Source organism: Carassius gibelio, chromosome B16, assembly GCF_023724105.1.
Source record: "Carassius gibelio isolate Cgi1373 ecotype wild population from Czech Republic chromosome B16, carGib1.2-hapl.c, whole genome shotgun sequence".
Taxonomy (NCBI): domain Eukaryota; kingdom Metazoa; phylum Chordata; class Actinopteri; order Cypriniformes; family Cyprinidae; genus Carassius; species Carassius gibelio.
This window is the reverse complement of record NC_068411.1, coordinates 7,335,698-7,350,167: the sequence shown is the minus strand read 5'-3', so window position 1 is coordinate 7,350,167 and position 14,470 is coordinate 7,335,698. Positions and strand designations below refer to the sequence as shown.

At 36.5% G+C, this 14,470-nt stretch overlaps 1 protein-coding gene and 1 long non-coding RNA gene across 2 annotated transcripts in view; one reads left to right on the top strand and one right to left on the bottom strand.

Annotated features, from left to right (window-relative positions):
- LOC127975539 (uncharacterized) overlaps positions 1-14,470 on the top strand; it is a 39,710-nt gene that overhangs the window by 1,152 nt on the left and 24,088 nt on the right. Inside the window, exon 2 of the long non-coding RNA XR_008157546.1 lies at positions 516-626. This is a non-coding gene — a long non-coding RNA (uncharacterized LOC127975539). The remainder of the gene's footprint in view (positions 1-515; positions 627-14,470) is intronic.
- On the bottom strand, positions 1,454-3,293 carry LOC127975538 (transmembrane protein 158-like). Its single transcript, XM_052579690.1, has one exon. The coding sequence runs from the start codon at positions 2,942-2,944 to the stop codon at positions 2,282-2,284; it is 663 nt and encodes a 220-aa protein (XP_052435650.1). The 5' UTR covers positions 2,945-3,293; the 3' UTR covers positions 1,454-2,281.

Genomic DNA, 14,470 nt, shown 5'->3' with positions numbered 1-14,470 from the left:
TCTGTGCATGCCAACCAGAAACACACTGCAGCACGCTCGTCCTGTATAACTAGTGTAACCATTTATCAAGACCATATGTGTGTTTCAATCAGTGTTTAATTACTCATTTTTTTAGAATATTTGTGACATGCAAGAGGAAACAAAAACGAAAAAATGTGTGCACATTAATGATCTAGGTCCAGTACAAACTCCCCTGGCCGCACTTGGTAATGTTGATTTCCACAAAAATAATAATAATAAAAATTGTTACTATTTTCTAGAAAAAAGGCACTATGTGGTAGTGAATGAAGTCACCAGAACACATCAAATGCATTTGAAAGATAAAAAACATACATTCACTCAAATGAATGCCTTTTAACATTCATTCTTATTAGTTCATACTTAGTTAAGTCTGGACTGAGATGAACTAAAGGCTCTGGAAACACATCACTTTAAACTAAACAGTTGTCCTGTGGGACATTATCAGTTTATCTGTTTGCACACATATGTCTAAAACCTTAATGTCGCTCTTCTAGAAGGATCAGTGGATATGATATTCATTCAGGCAGAGCTGGACTATGAGAGAGTCATGGCAGAAATAAAGGTCATTATAGAAGTCAGTTCCAGCACAGCTTTCCTTCATTCATGTGAGTATATTCAGCATGCAACAAGACAATAACCCTTACAGTTCAGAGTTGAATTATGATTAAAGATGTGGCAGCAATCCCAAGGGCATTTGTTATGTCATGTAATGTATGTAAACTATGCTCTCTCCATTGGCATTATTGCATTGTGATCATGTCTTATTTAGAATGTTGTCAAAGGAATATTATCAAGAAGTCTGGCATCGTTCATTTTGACTTTTTTACACATTCTCTCAATGCAATCCAAAACTTGATGAAACATAACACCCATAGACAAATGTCAAGAGGGCTTCCCAATGATGCACACCGAATTAGGTCACAATCTGTCAATAGGGGCTGCTAACCAAAATTATGAAAATCAGTTGTACAAATCAACATAAATACCTAAATTCAAGACGTTTGACATGGATTCAGGTTGATTAGAACACATTTTTTCTGATCAATTAATTTCAATCAAGCTGCATTCATGACTCAAGGTAGCGTACATGAGGCTTTTTACTAATAAGCTATTTCACATCTTATCTAATAACTCTGGAATGGTGATTGCTAGAAAATAAGTCATTTTTCATCTGAATCAGTGCCACCAAATGACATCTGTATTTGTGCATTAATTTCCACAACCTTACTCTTTTTTTTTTTTATTCTTCTTGTTTTTACAAACTCATCTTTAGGTCGTTTTTTTTTATTATTTCTGCACAGTTGGGTATCCACCATCTCAAGATACTTCATACTCGTCAAAGGATTATTTTAATTGCCCTAAATGCAACATGCAAACTCCACGAAACTCTATTCCATGCATTTCTAATTGAATCTGTGGAGCTAACAGCAAATAATGCACAAGGTTTCTGTTTATTCCAATGTTGTTTCATGCCTTTTCATCAAAATTACAATATGACTTTTCAAGCATATAATAAAACCCATGGCAATCTTCCATTTGCCCCCTGATGTTTGCTGCCTTCTTCTAGAATCTAGATCACTTTTATTGTGAGTTTTGTATGTTGAATACTAACATAGAGAGTGAGTCTGGCTCTTCTGCTGCAAAACCTCCACAAAGGAATATTTTATGCATTTATTGATACTAATAACAGTTATGACAGATTTATAAAGTATAAACTTTATACAAATGTATTCACTTTTTACAAATAGATTGCCAGTCAAGTTGTTTTTCAAGCTATAGCCTAATCAGGTTTTCCACATCAAATAAACGTCTAATCGCGTTTCATCATCATCATCATTATTATTATTATTACAAACAAATACAAACACAAGAAATCTGTCCTCAAACATTTGAAAACCATTGGGATGTTTCTGAAGGAGCCAGCTTGTGTTTCTGCGCGCATGCGTCCTGAGACATACTCCGTAGCTATTTTTAAATAAACACTAGAAATCGTATAGGATAAAAAACATTACAAACATTTGAAATGATATCTGAACATCACATGATAAAATGCATTTCTATTACATTCAATTTATAAAAACAAATGAAATCTAACAGAATACCTCCATCCTTCAGCAGCTCGAACAGCAGTTTCAAACACGGTTTAAGCAAATGCATGACACGTGTGCCACTAAGCATACGGATGTTTGGCGAGTCACCTAGTTTAGGATCCTATATTAGCGCACAGATGCTCATGTGAACTCTATCCTGCACTGTTCCATTACCTCTGCCGTCTCTGCTCCATCCCATTGGGCAGAAATCCCGCGATAATGGGAACTGGCCATATGAGGGCAGCGACGCTCCATATGATGATGACTAGAGTCATGAAGCACGCCACCAGAGTGGACTCGATGGGTTTGCGGTTGAGCCTCCAGCTCCGGTCCCCCTTCAGCTCGTCCAGAGCGAAGTCCACGCAGCAGAAGTGCACCGAGTCGCCCGTCTGCTGACCCTCTGACCTGCCCCGTCTGAATCTCCGGTACCGGGACAGACCGCATCCCACGCACAGCCTGAACTCCTGCTGGCCGCCCGTGACGCCCAGGTGCTCGATGTAGACCGGCGAGATCGCCCGGTTGAAGGCGGCGGAGAAGAACGCCTTGCCGTGGCTGTTGGTGGTGTACATGAGCACGTCGCACTGGAAGCCGAAGTTGCTGTCCCAGCGCGCCACGAGTTTGGTGGGGAGCCTCTCCACGCTCACGTTGCACTGCGAGGAGGCTTCGGGCTCTTCCACGGATCTCTTGGAGTAGCCCACATCCACCTCCAGGCTGGCCAGGAGTCTCCCGGAGGAGTTGATGGGCGGCAGCAGCAGGTCCTCGTCGCTCCAGCTGTGGGCGCAGCGGGCGAGAGCGGTCAGAGCCAGCAGGAGCGCGAGGGAGATGCTCAGCATGGCAGAGCGCGCGGGTCCTCCAGACTCATGCTGCTCTCGCTCTCGCTCGGGATTCCGCTGCAGCTGCCGAGCAGTCCGTCGTCTATCTGCTCCATCAGTTACGCGTGTGTGCCGTGCCGTGCTGCTGATGCTGCTGCCTCTGCGCGCGCGGAGAGCGAAGCGAGTGACCGAGCGCACGGCTGCGCGCCACCGCGTGTCACAGACTGACTGACTGTGTGTGTGTGTGTGTGTGTGTGTGTGAAGCAGACTTCTGCTCCTTCACCTCTCCGCTTCAGCTGTTAGCGTGATGAGATGATGTCCTCGTCGAAAGGGGTTGGAGGCTTCATACGACAGTGTGATAATGTGGGCATATGAAGATCATGTCACACACAGATGATGATGTGTTTTATTTATTGGAGAGACTGGGGAAAGTTGTCACACACGCCTGCAGTCCAAAAATGTAGCAGTGGTTTGCACTTTATAATATTATAATTTGTTTTTAAATTATTATAATTTAAAACGATGCTAACATAATTGTATTTTGTCATAAGTGAACACAATATTAAAACTAAGAATGAAAATGACAAGCTTCTACAAATGTCTAAATATAAGAATATTTATTACATATTTTTCTGAGAAATATTTTTTGTTATATTCTACATTTGTGTCTGTTCATGAGTTGTTTTGTTTTATGATTGTTTACCGTTTTATTTGAAAGTATCTGAAAATGTAAATAGTGTGACAACATTCCCTTATTGGAGGGGTCACAAAAGGTCAATATGAGATAAATGAACTATTTCTATTAATATTCTTCCTGCAGGGGCATGTGTGGTGGCCAGGGGTGGTACTGCCCTCCCAAACCCCCTATGTATATTTATCTTTAGGTGGATTCTATAGCGTGATATATGACGCATAATGTTACATGATCCATGTAATGCCCGAGGTCGAATCCTTCCACTTTGCAAGCAGATTTTCTTCACTCACAAAGTTGATGTGTGCTTTTAAATATACATTATTTCTTTATGAATTGTCTTGGATCTCGCTCATATATTGTGTTTGCATCACTGAAGACTATAGCTTTTTTGTAATTCAGGTAGAAGTCGGCTTATCTCACTAAATGGAAGCAAGCTGATTATAGTCAGCCTTCTCTAGTTATTTATAATAACAAACAACTTTTTTTAGTTAATTGCTTAAATTGTAAATATTTATTTATTCAGTTATTTCATTTAGTGCATTTATATTTTGTTTTTGTATATAGTTTTGCAATAAAAGCGTATAATCCAGGTTCATGAAATAATCACAGAGGGTGCTTCTGAAATTAATGAGGGTGCTCTAGTCTTAATGCACATCATCTATTGTTATAGTCATCACTAAATCACTGCTATTCAAGAGTGAATCCTGCAGAAATATGCAGACGTCATTCCCGAAACTTTGCTACGCGTGTGTGGCCGAAAAACAAAGTATTACATTTAAAACGGATTATAGGCTATAGGCTTGCAAAAAGTGCTAAAAACCACTTAAAAGCTATTATAACTATTATAACATACACCGTGCCGCAAACAAACACCCAGTGGTGTATATGTCTGCGGGGATTCTTTCTATGATACCATTTACTGTTTACATTTACATGAAAACAAAATGCCATGTTGGTTACAACATATCGTATCATAAAATTAACACAGAAGTGCTGCACTAGTTCTCCTTCTTGAGAATAAAACAAGTTAACAAAATGTGGCACTTCCTTTAGGCAGACTCACCTATGTCCTGAGGTAACATCTAACCAAATATTAATATATTGATGGACCTGTCATGAGCCCTGTGAAGTTCACGAGATGTGATTCATTTTAAAGGAATAGTTCACCCATAAATGAAATTTTGCTAAAAATGCACTCACCCTTAGACAATTTAAGATTTAGATGAATTAGTCTCTTCGAGAAATGTATCATTCCATCACTTGCTCATCAATGGATGCTCTGCAGTGAATGGGTGCCGTCAGAATAAGAGTCGAAACAGCTGATAAACACATCACAATAATCACAGCACTCCAGTCCATCAGTGAACATCTGGAGAAGACAAAGCTGTGTGCGTGTAAGAAACAAATCCATCAAGCTGAATTTCATATTTAATATTTTACTACTGCATAATAGTGCTTGCTGTCATGAAAAAGTTGTCTCGTCTGAATCATGAGAGGAATATACACAGATCAGCACCGTTTATGAGTCATAATTAATAGACGAGACTCATTTGGATTATTGTGATGTTTTTATCAGCTGTTTGGACTCTCATTCTGATGGCACCCATTCAATGTAAAGCAGGTGATGCAATGCCACATTTCTCCAAATCGGCTGGGGCCAGTTGCATAAACATAGCCTCCATGTTAAGACCAACTAACAGTTACCGAGGGTTAATCAGTCTTACTTTTCCAATACAAATAAGAACAACATTCACAACTAAGTTTTAAAGATATGACCATTCTTGAAGAAAAAAATAAATAAATGGTGACTAAATTAAGACTAGTCTAAACGGTTTATGCAACCGGCCCCAGATGAAGAAAGAGATCCAGCTGATGTGTCTGTCCTGCTCTGGGTCTGAAAGCAGAACGGGTTATTCATCCTCTCACCTTGCCTTTCCCTTTCCTTCACACGCCGTCCAATTCCCAAATACTGGCCCCTGAAATAAAATATATTCTCCACACAGCGTGACAGTGAACAGAGGAAAAATGTAAATGACTTTCCTGTTCATTAATTATGCTATAAAAATGTAAATTGCTAATGGGAACAAGATAAAAGCCTCCTTTGTCAAAGCAGAATGTATGAAAGAATTGAATATTTCTTTTCTCAGGAAAAAGAGTGAGACATATTTGGGTTGGCTAACACTGCATTTTGAAGAACCTCCTTCTTTTTTTTTTAAACACACACACACACACACACACACACACACACACACACACACACTGTTATTAAGTATTTGCTGTCAATTGTTTTCCCTTCCAGGTCAAGTTCCTGTATAGATTAGGCTCTAGATGTTTCAGGGGCTAGTCACATATCCACTGTGTTAAGACTGTGTTAATAACTAGTTTAACCTACTAGCAGTTAGCCAAGAAGTTATCAGTCTTACTTTTGTCATTCAAATTAGGCCAGTCTACCTTTATGTGTCTGACTTCTGAAAAGTTATGACCAGTCTTGAAGAAAACAAATGAGATAACTAACTTTATCATACTGGTTTAAGATTTCATACAGTACTTTAAGGGATAGCTCATCCAAAAATGAAAATTTTGTAATTGCTCACCCTCATGTTGTTCCAAACACTTAAGGCCTTCATTCAGGCCTTCGTTCATCATCTACACAACTTGTGATATTTTTTATGAAGTCCCAGAACTTTCTGACCATGCACTGACAGCAAGGTCCACGATCAAGGCACAGAACCGTACTAAAGACATCTTTAAAATGGTCCATGTGACATCTGTGGTTCAGCTGTAGTTTTATAGTGCTACCAGAATACTTTTTTGTGTGCAAAGAAAACTAAAATAATGATACTATTCAACAATTCTTCTCCTCTGCGTCACGCTGGTGTCGTTATAGAGAGTATCACGACGCATGGCTGAGGTGCTGCTGAAGCAGAAAAACTTATGTGCTGTGCCTTGTTTACAAGCAGAAGAATACACACGCATATCTTAATTTGTATTCTGAAGATGAACAACGGTCTTATGGGTTTGGAAAGACCTGAGGGCGAGTAATTAATGCTAGAATTAATTTTTTTGGGGGTGAAATGTTCCTTTAAAATAGGCTGACTACACCAATCAATGAAATGAAGAGCAGGTGTGCAAATTAAACAATGAGTAGCCAAGGAAACTAACTGAAAACTAGGTCATGTGCCAACCATCCAAAACCAACACAGATGAACCCTGACATAAACACATGCCACATGCTTAGTGTGTTGTTGTGAAAGCACCATTGTCAAAATTGCGTTTAAATGTGGCCTTATTGTGCTTGAATTATTGGTGTGTGTGTGTGTGTGTATGTTGCCTTTGTAATGTTTCATTAAAGCTGCAGTCTTTAGGTTTTGCCTCTTTGTCGCCATCTATGTTTGAAACCTGCAACTGCAGTTATTTGCAGAACTATTTTCACCATGTGTGTTGTGCACCGGCACGGTTCCAGCGCAGATGAATCGAATGTTTTTAAGGGAGTATGTGTGGCCGTCAGGCACCGCGCTGGTTTGGACCATAGACTGTATAAAAACACCGCACTTTGGAATCATTCTAGCTCTGGAAATATGACCCAAATAAGAATTTTCATATGAACAAGTAAGTAACAAGTCTTCCACTTTTGTTCTGACCAACTGAGGAAAAAAGCACAATATAATAAAACTAGCAATATCGGTTAGCGCATATCACATCAAACCATGAAAATTATTTTTCTTATACTTTGTTTTCAAAACACATCAGCAATGCATGACTATGTGTGTGTTTCTGTACATCATCGTACCATGCAAATTTCATATAAAGAAATTATTTTAACACAAAAAGCAAATTATTCTTACTTAGAACTGGAAATGTGTGTAATCCTGCTTAGCCTATCTGTCATCTGATGCACACTTAAAACTAAAAACTTTTTTTACATAATATATGTATGTGTACTGTGTATGTTTATTATGCATATAAAAATGCACACACATGCTTGTATATATTTTAGAAAAATTGTATTTTTATATATTAAATATATTTATTTATAATATCAAGTATATAGACGTGAATGCATATTAATTATTGCTAAATATATACATGCATGTGTGTGTTTTTATATGCATCTTAAATATACACAGAACAAACACAAATATTATGCAAACAAAAACCTTTATTTTGGAAGCGATTAAACACGATTAATCGATTGACAGTACTAATTAAATCTGATGACTCAAGTCCCACTCTAGATCTTTTCATGTTGAATATTCATTTGGAAAAGAAGTCCGATTATGGAAATTGGCTGCCAACACAATTTCATGTTGACTTCAAAATGAGACATGAGAAATGGTCTTAACACTGAAAAAATGACACGCCTGACCTTTAATGATAGTGTTGGCTGAATCAAAAGGCTAGACTCTGGAAGCTGAGGCAGACAATACACCGCACAGGACACGTGATCATCCCCTGGTGTGCATCCACTCTTTCCCACATCTGGGAGGCAGCCAAATGATCACGCTAATTAGTAATATTAATTAATGAGAAGCAGGAAGGGGAAAGGGCAGAGAGATGAGACTGATGTGCACACAAGGGACTGAAGGAGCTGTCATCATGATAATCCACAGGAACTGTGATGGAAAACATCAGAAACACTGAGTACTGATCACACATCACCGGCCTGCTGCACCGAGGAGGGCCATGTTCATCATTCTTTCATATTTTGTTTCAGATTATACTAAACATCCTAGGGCTTGGATAGATATAACATGATTTACATAGCTACCTTTCACCTTCCTCATAGACTCGGGCAGTATTTATATATATTCATACCATGGACGTCAATGGCTACCAGCAGCTGTTTGGTTACCAACATTCTCCAATATATATATATATGTTTGTGTTCAACATAAGAAAGAAACTCATACAGGTTTGAAATAACTCAAGGGTGAGGACAGAATTTTCATTTTTGGGAAACTATCACTTTAAGTACCACTTACACGACTGTAAATCACTTTTGAACTAAATCTGCTTATTCAGTATATTAATATATTCATGATTAATGTTTTCATAAGATATTGTACGTTTTGATGATAATTTTGAAGGTTTGCTTATTTCCCCAGTCATTTACATGCCAAAAAGTGTCCCAATTTATCTGAATATATTAGATTTCTGCGCTAATCTTTCTTATTAGAGTTGACTAATGACTAGTCTGACTAGTACTCACTAGAATAAAAAAAAAAAGCATGGTTCATTAAACCTTTAAATACTCAAGTAAATGAAAGAAATATTTTATTCTGGTATCTGTACTAACACTCAGGTACTTGATTTACTTGTTAAACCAGAGTAGACAGATAAGAATATCTAGGAAAGTGCTCATTTACAATTTAAATTTAGGGGTAGACCTTCATCCTTGCCTATTTTTGTTTTTGTACTGGTAAAACCCATCCTGCAGAGGATGATGATGGTGATCCGTCACTAAACAGGACAGATAGGAGAGGAAAGTGAAGCGAGGAAGATTTCATCTCAGATCCTGACTCCACTGTACAAAGCCCGAGGCGCTGAGCATCATTCATCAGAGAGAGAATCACACAGATGCCAGACAGCAACGAGGAAATAGGATCAGGGAAATTATAAAGAGATCTTCATCACATTGAGGCAGAACGGTCAGATCCAAGCACATTTGTAGAGTGTGTGCGTGTTGCTTCTTTGATTAAAGTTATTGTTCAATATGCTGTATATGGGGTTTAACAAGTAGAGAGGATGTAGGGTAATCGTTTAATCATACAGGCTACTCTTTAATTAGTAAACATCACTAATAAATCTATAGTTTTAGCTTATAGTGCTTTTGTATTGTTTCCTTCTTTACGTTCATGTTTATGATTCGAGATCATGACATGAACTTTGACAAGCAGAGGAAATTATTATGACCATCATAAGACAAGAGCTCATGGAGAAAAAAAAAAAACTGATTCATGCAGATAGTTTATGCATTTGTTCAATGCAGTTTGTTTATTTTAGTTTTAGTAATTTTAAAGTTTAATGTTTTTTTATGTATATATTTTATTCTACATGGAAAATTACCATCCTTTTTCAGTTTTTTTTTAAAGTATATGTTTGTCATTTATATGGTGAATTTTTGTTTCTTTTCTTTTAATTTGCAGTTGATTTTAGTTAAAAGTATTTGTCATTTTGTTCCGTTTTAGTAATTTTCTTTTGATTGAGTTTTTATTTCTATATTTTCAGTTTTTATGTTAATATCAGTTAAAAGTATTTTGTAATTTTGGTGAAATTTTGTCATTTTTATTAATTTTTATTTAACTATTTTCTTTAATTATAATTTTAGTAGGATCCTACTCTAATTAAAATAACAAAGTGTTTTTTTTTCTGTATTTTAACCTATTTCAGCCATTTTTTAAAATGTATTTGTAGCTTTAGTGAAAAATAACTACTCAAAGGTTTGAGTGTAAGTCTGTAGTATGATCTGAAAGAAACAGGAAGCTTCAATTTGACATAAATAAAATAAATCTAATCTAAATCTAAAGTGCAGTTTCACCAAAGACGGATTTGAAAAACATATGACAGAAGCTTTGGGGATGAAGCCTGAAATTCACTGACCTTACAGTAAAGGAGTCAATGCTCTGCTTGTTTCATTTGGTGTGAAACGGAGCCTGTGGTTTGCTGCCGATTTCACAAATCTGAAAACAATCTGCTATTGAGAGATGAAAGAGTTGCTAAGGTAACAGGGAAAAACATCCAGCACTGAATGTTGATGCCTGGCAGCGACTGTACGACAGAATACTGTGCCACTCGTGATGCTTCAGAGTCAGATCCAAAGATGAAGAACTATAATAAAAATACACTGATAAAACCATAGCTGAATTGCATGACATATGATGCCTAATACACAATTGCCAGAAGTTAAAAGCTAAATGTAGGCCATAAACAAACTACACCACAGTTACATGACTTCAATATCACTTTAACAAATCTTTCTGTCTTTTTTTTTTCCTGAAAAATATTTCCCCTGAAAGTTTGAGTCTGAATGGTTTCCAAGAGCATGATAGCACAGCTATATTACAGTGATAATAGTAGATGAGATTATTACCTGTTCTGTGAGGATGTCTAATATCCTGAAAACCTCTGTGGTCCCTTTTAGCCACTTGCTAGCAACTGCCTTTATCAAAACCAGGATATGATGTATCTTGAACCAGCATGTGTTCACTAGAATTGGTGGGTTTTTGTTAAATGTCAGCCAAAATCATCCCAATTAAAAGAACTGAAATAAATTAACTTTTCCTCGACATTCTAATTTATTGACAAGCACCTGTAGATGGTAACTTTGGCTAGTGCTCTTATGAATGCTTTTAGCATTTATATTCTATTCTAAATGAAACAGCATAGACTTTTTCATAGTCTTTGCATATCTCAGTTCATTCTGTAACCTATTGTTCTACAGATCTGTGTACTATAGTGTACAATGCACTCCATGTCTGAGAAGATTTATGAATTCTGGTAGGTCACGTGAAGGTAACAAAATGGCTGATGTCCTAATTTCATTCACACTGCTCATATTCTAGAATGTACTTTTTTTTTAATACTCACAAAGTAAGTTCAAATTCAGGTTTTGTATACCCACTCGTTTTGCGATGCATTAAATTTTTATTGAAGATGACACATTTGTGGGTGAACTATCCCTTTAAGAGCGTGAATAAGTCTGTACGCTCTTTCGTTTGCTAAATAATTAATTAATAAAAAACCAAAAGGGACATGTTTAGAATAAAATACCAGTGAAGAATGCTTCCACCTGTCTTCAAAGTGCTTTTGATAGAATAACTGAACTTTAAAATGCTGTTGAAATCTACTCTATCGTTCATCGAGCGCAAGTGTTTAAGTTTAAATAAAGTTGGAGTTATTTGAACAACATGGCGGCGCCCGTGTAGCGGCGTGACTCTGTCAGATGAGTGTCTTAATGCGGCACCAGAGTGAAGCTCTGAATGAATAAATAATATCGAAGACACTGAACGGATCGCAATACATCTGTATAGGTCCCGTTGTTTGTAGTGTAAGGAGAATGTGATCCATGTTCTCTGTTCTTCAGCTCTGAACCATTTGACATTTGTGATATCTTTATATTTGACATCCTCTCCTGCTAGAAATACTGTTTTTTTTTTACTGAAACTGATGGATAATGTTGTTAATAACTTTGCGAGGCTGCATTACACATCCAAATGCGTTAGACTTTACTTGAATATGAGTCGCTGTGGATCTTCCTCACTGGAAGATGAGTAACCATAGCGACGGGACACTGCTTATTCTCCTCACTTCACTTACACAAACAGGAGAGCGCGCGCGTGTGAGTGTGTGAGAGCTGGTGGGCGGCTGACGGAAACACTTTTGTCCTTTGAAGGAGCCACACATACAGCATGTTTCTCAGTAGCCTCATGTGCGTCAGATTAGCAGCTGTTTAATAACTGGGTCATTGTGAAAAGAAATCCAAACATGCTAAAGTGGTAAGAGGTTGTATTGCTTGATGCTAGATTAATACATTGATTTAAATTTAGTTTGGGAAGAAGGTTAACTTTTAAACAGGCGTTGGGCTACAAATGACTCAGAAAATATAAAGAAGACCAGATATGGCAAAAAAAAAAAAAAAGCCCTAGTAATGAATTCCATTTGATATTTTTTAAGGCAAGACACTAGGGTTTTTTTTTCTCTGGCACTGCTAAAAGTTTTAGATTTTTGGCCTAATTTACATCCACAACTTGTCTTCTTTTTGACTTGTTGAAAAAAGAAAAAAACATGCACCTTCAGTTTTCTTTTGTAGGACTATAACACGGCAGTATATTAAATTATTTTAATTATGATAATATAAGATACTTAAGTATCTTATATAAATAATTTTTTCACATTTGGCTCCCAATCTCTGGAATACCCTTCCTCATAATGTTCGGGGTTCAGACACACTCTCAGTTTAAATCTAGATTAAAGACTCATCTCTTCAGCCAAGCATTCAAATAATGCATCTCATAATCTTATACTGCAGTTGAATCTGATCAAATATGCTAATGATGTCTCTTATTTGTATAGTATTTACACAATTTTTAGTCTGGATCCAGAACATCTGAGAAGAGATGATGCTAACCCTGAAACAACATATAGAACAAATATAGCTACAAGTGTGTATCATATAATAATTGCTGTTAATAGTGTTAATCGTCTGTTTGATAACATCTTTTATTGATTTTTCCATACATTTCCATATGTACATAAACTGGCAGTCACCACTGATAAGCTACTACTAAATATTATAGAAACGTAATTTTCTGTAAAGTTGCTTTGCAACGATTTGTATTGTAGAAAGCGCTATACAAATAAACTTGAATTTAATTGAATTAATTATTTTTGTTTAATGTGACCAATTTAGACATTTTGTAGGTGTTAAAACATTTGTTTCCAAGGGGACAGGTTTATTTCCACTTTCCACTATCATCTCATGTTGCCATAGTTACTGCACAAATATATCTGAGTCTGTTTCTGTAACACAATAAACCCTATCAGATCAGTGGAAGGAAAATGATGTACATGAAATGATATGTATTGGTATTCATCATCAGGCCACGCTGTCATTGTAAACTTTTTGTTGACATCATTTTCTGATTCATGGAGTAATAAAAAGAGATCCAAAATCCTCTTTGTAACATAACCATGAATATATCAAAATAAAACAAGAATGTTGAACCTGACCTCATCCAGTTTTAAGATCAAATGCAAATCATGCTGGGAACTAAACTTCAGCTTATGTAGTTTCAGTTAATGCAATTAAAATGATTCATTAAGTCCTAACATTTCTTAAAGCAAATTTTCCATATGAGGACTGGACTGAACACAATTAAGTTATGATAAATACTTTGCAATTTAATTTAGTTAAATAAATTGAACAAGCAACAAAAATCATTTTCTTCCACTAATGTAGGTGACATACGGACCGCTTTTACGACACATTTCTTGAAGTTATCAGTGTCTTTATATGGACAAGAGCAAGTGAAAATGCATTAGAAATTCTCTTTTTAAAGCCGAGAGGAGGGGATTTTCATTCAAAGATTCTGAAAGAAAAACCTTTGTATGTGTGAGAAAAGAGACGCCTGGCTTCTGAAGCGGTAATCTTACAGAGAAGCTGCTTTTTGTTCAGGTTTTTAGGTTGGTCTCTGTTGGCTTTTAAGCTTGTTGTTGTAGCTGCATTTATTAATGGAGTCATTCAAAGCTCGGTTCTAGATGTACGGGGATCAGATTTCATCCATCCAAACAACCGGCACAGAGATGAATCAAATGACAGTTTAATTCAGTATAAGGAACATTAGAAATTTTGATTTGAGTATTTGAAAAGAAAAGACAAAAGTACAAGGTTGTGTTTAAATTCTTTTTACGAGGGAATGAACTGCTCATGCTGTGAAACACGGTGAATGAGGCGATTGAATCAGAGATGGCAAAACAGTATGAAACCGTTGACTTTTCATTTAACGTAAATTCAATTCAATTCAATTTAATTCAAGTTTATTTGTATAGCGCTTTTTACAATACATATCGTTAAAAAGCAACTTTACAGAAAATTATGTTTCTACAATATTTAGAAGTATTGTAGAAACATAATTTTCTGTAAAGTGGGGTTGGTGGCAGTTTTTGTCTTTAACCAGTGACTCCAATCAATCAGACTGTTACCAATAAAATACTTTCATCATCTTTATTTGGGAAGTTGGAACAGAAGCTACAGTAAACAGATAGTTTAATGCTACATGTATTTACATATAACAGTTGCATATAATGCATATAATTCAAAAAAAAAAAAAAAACAGAGACTCGTTTCAGGGTAC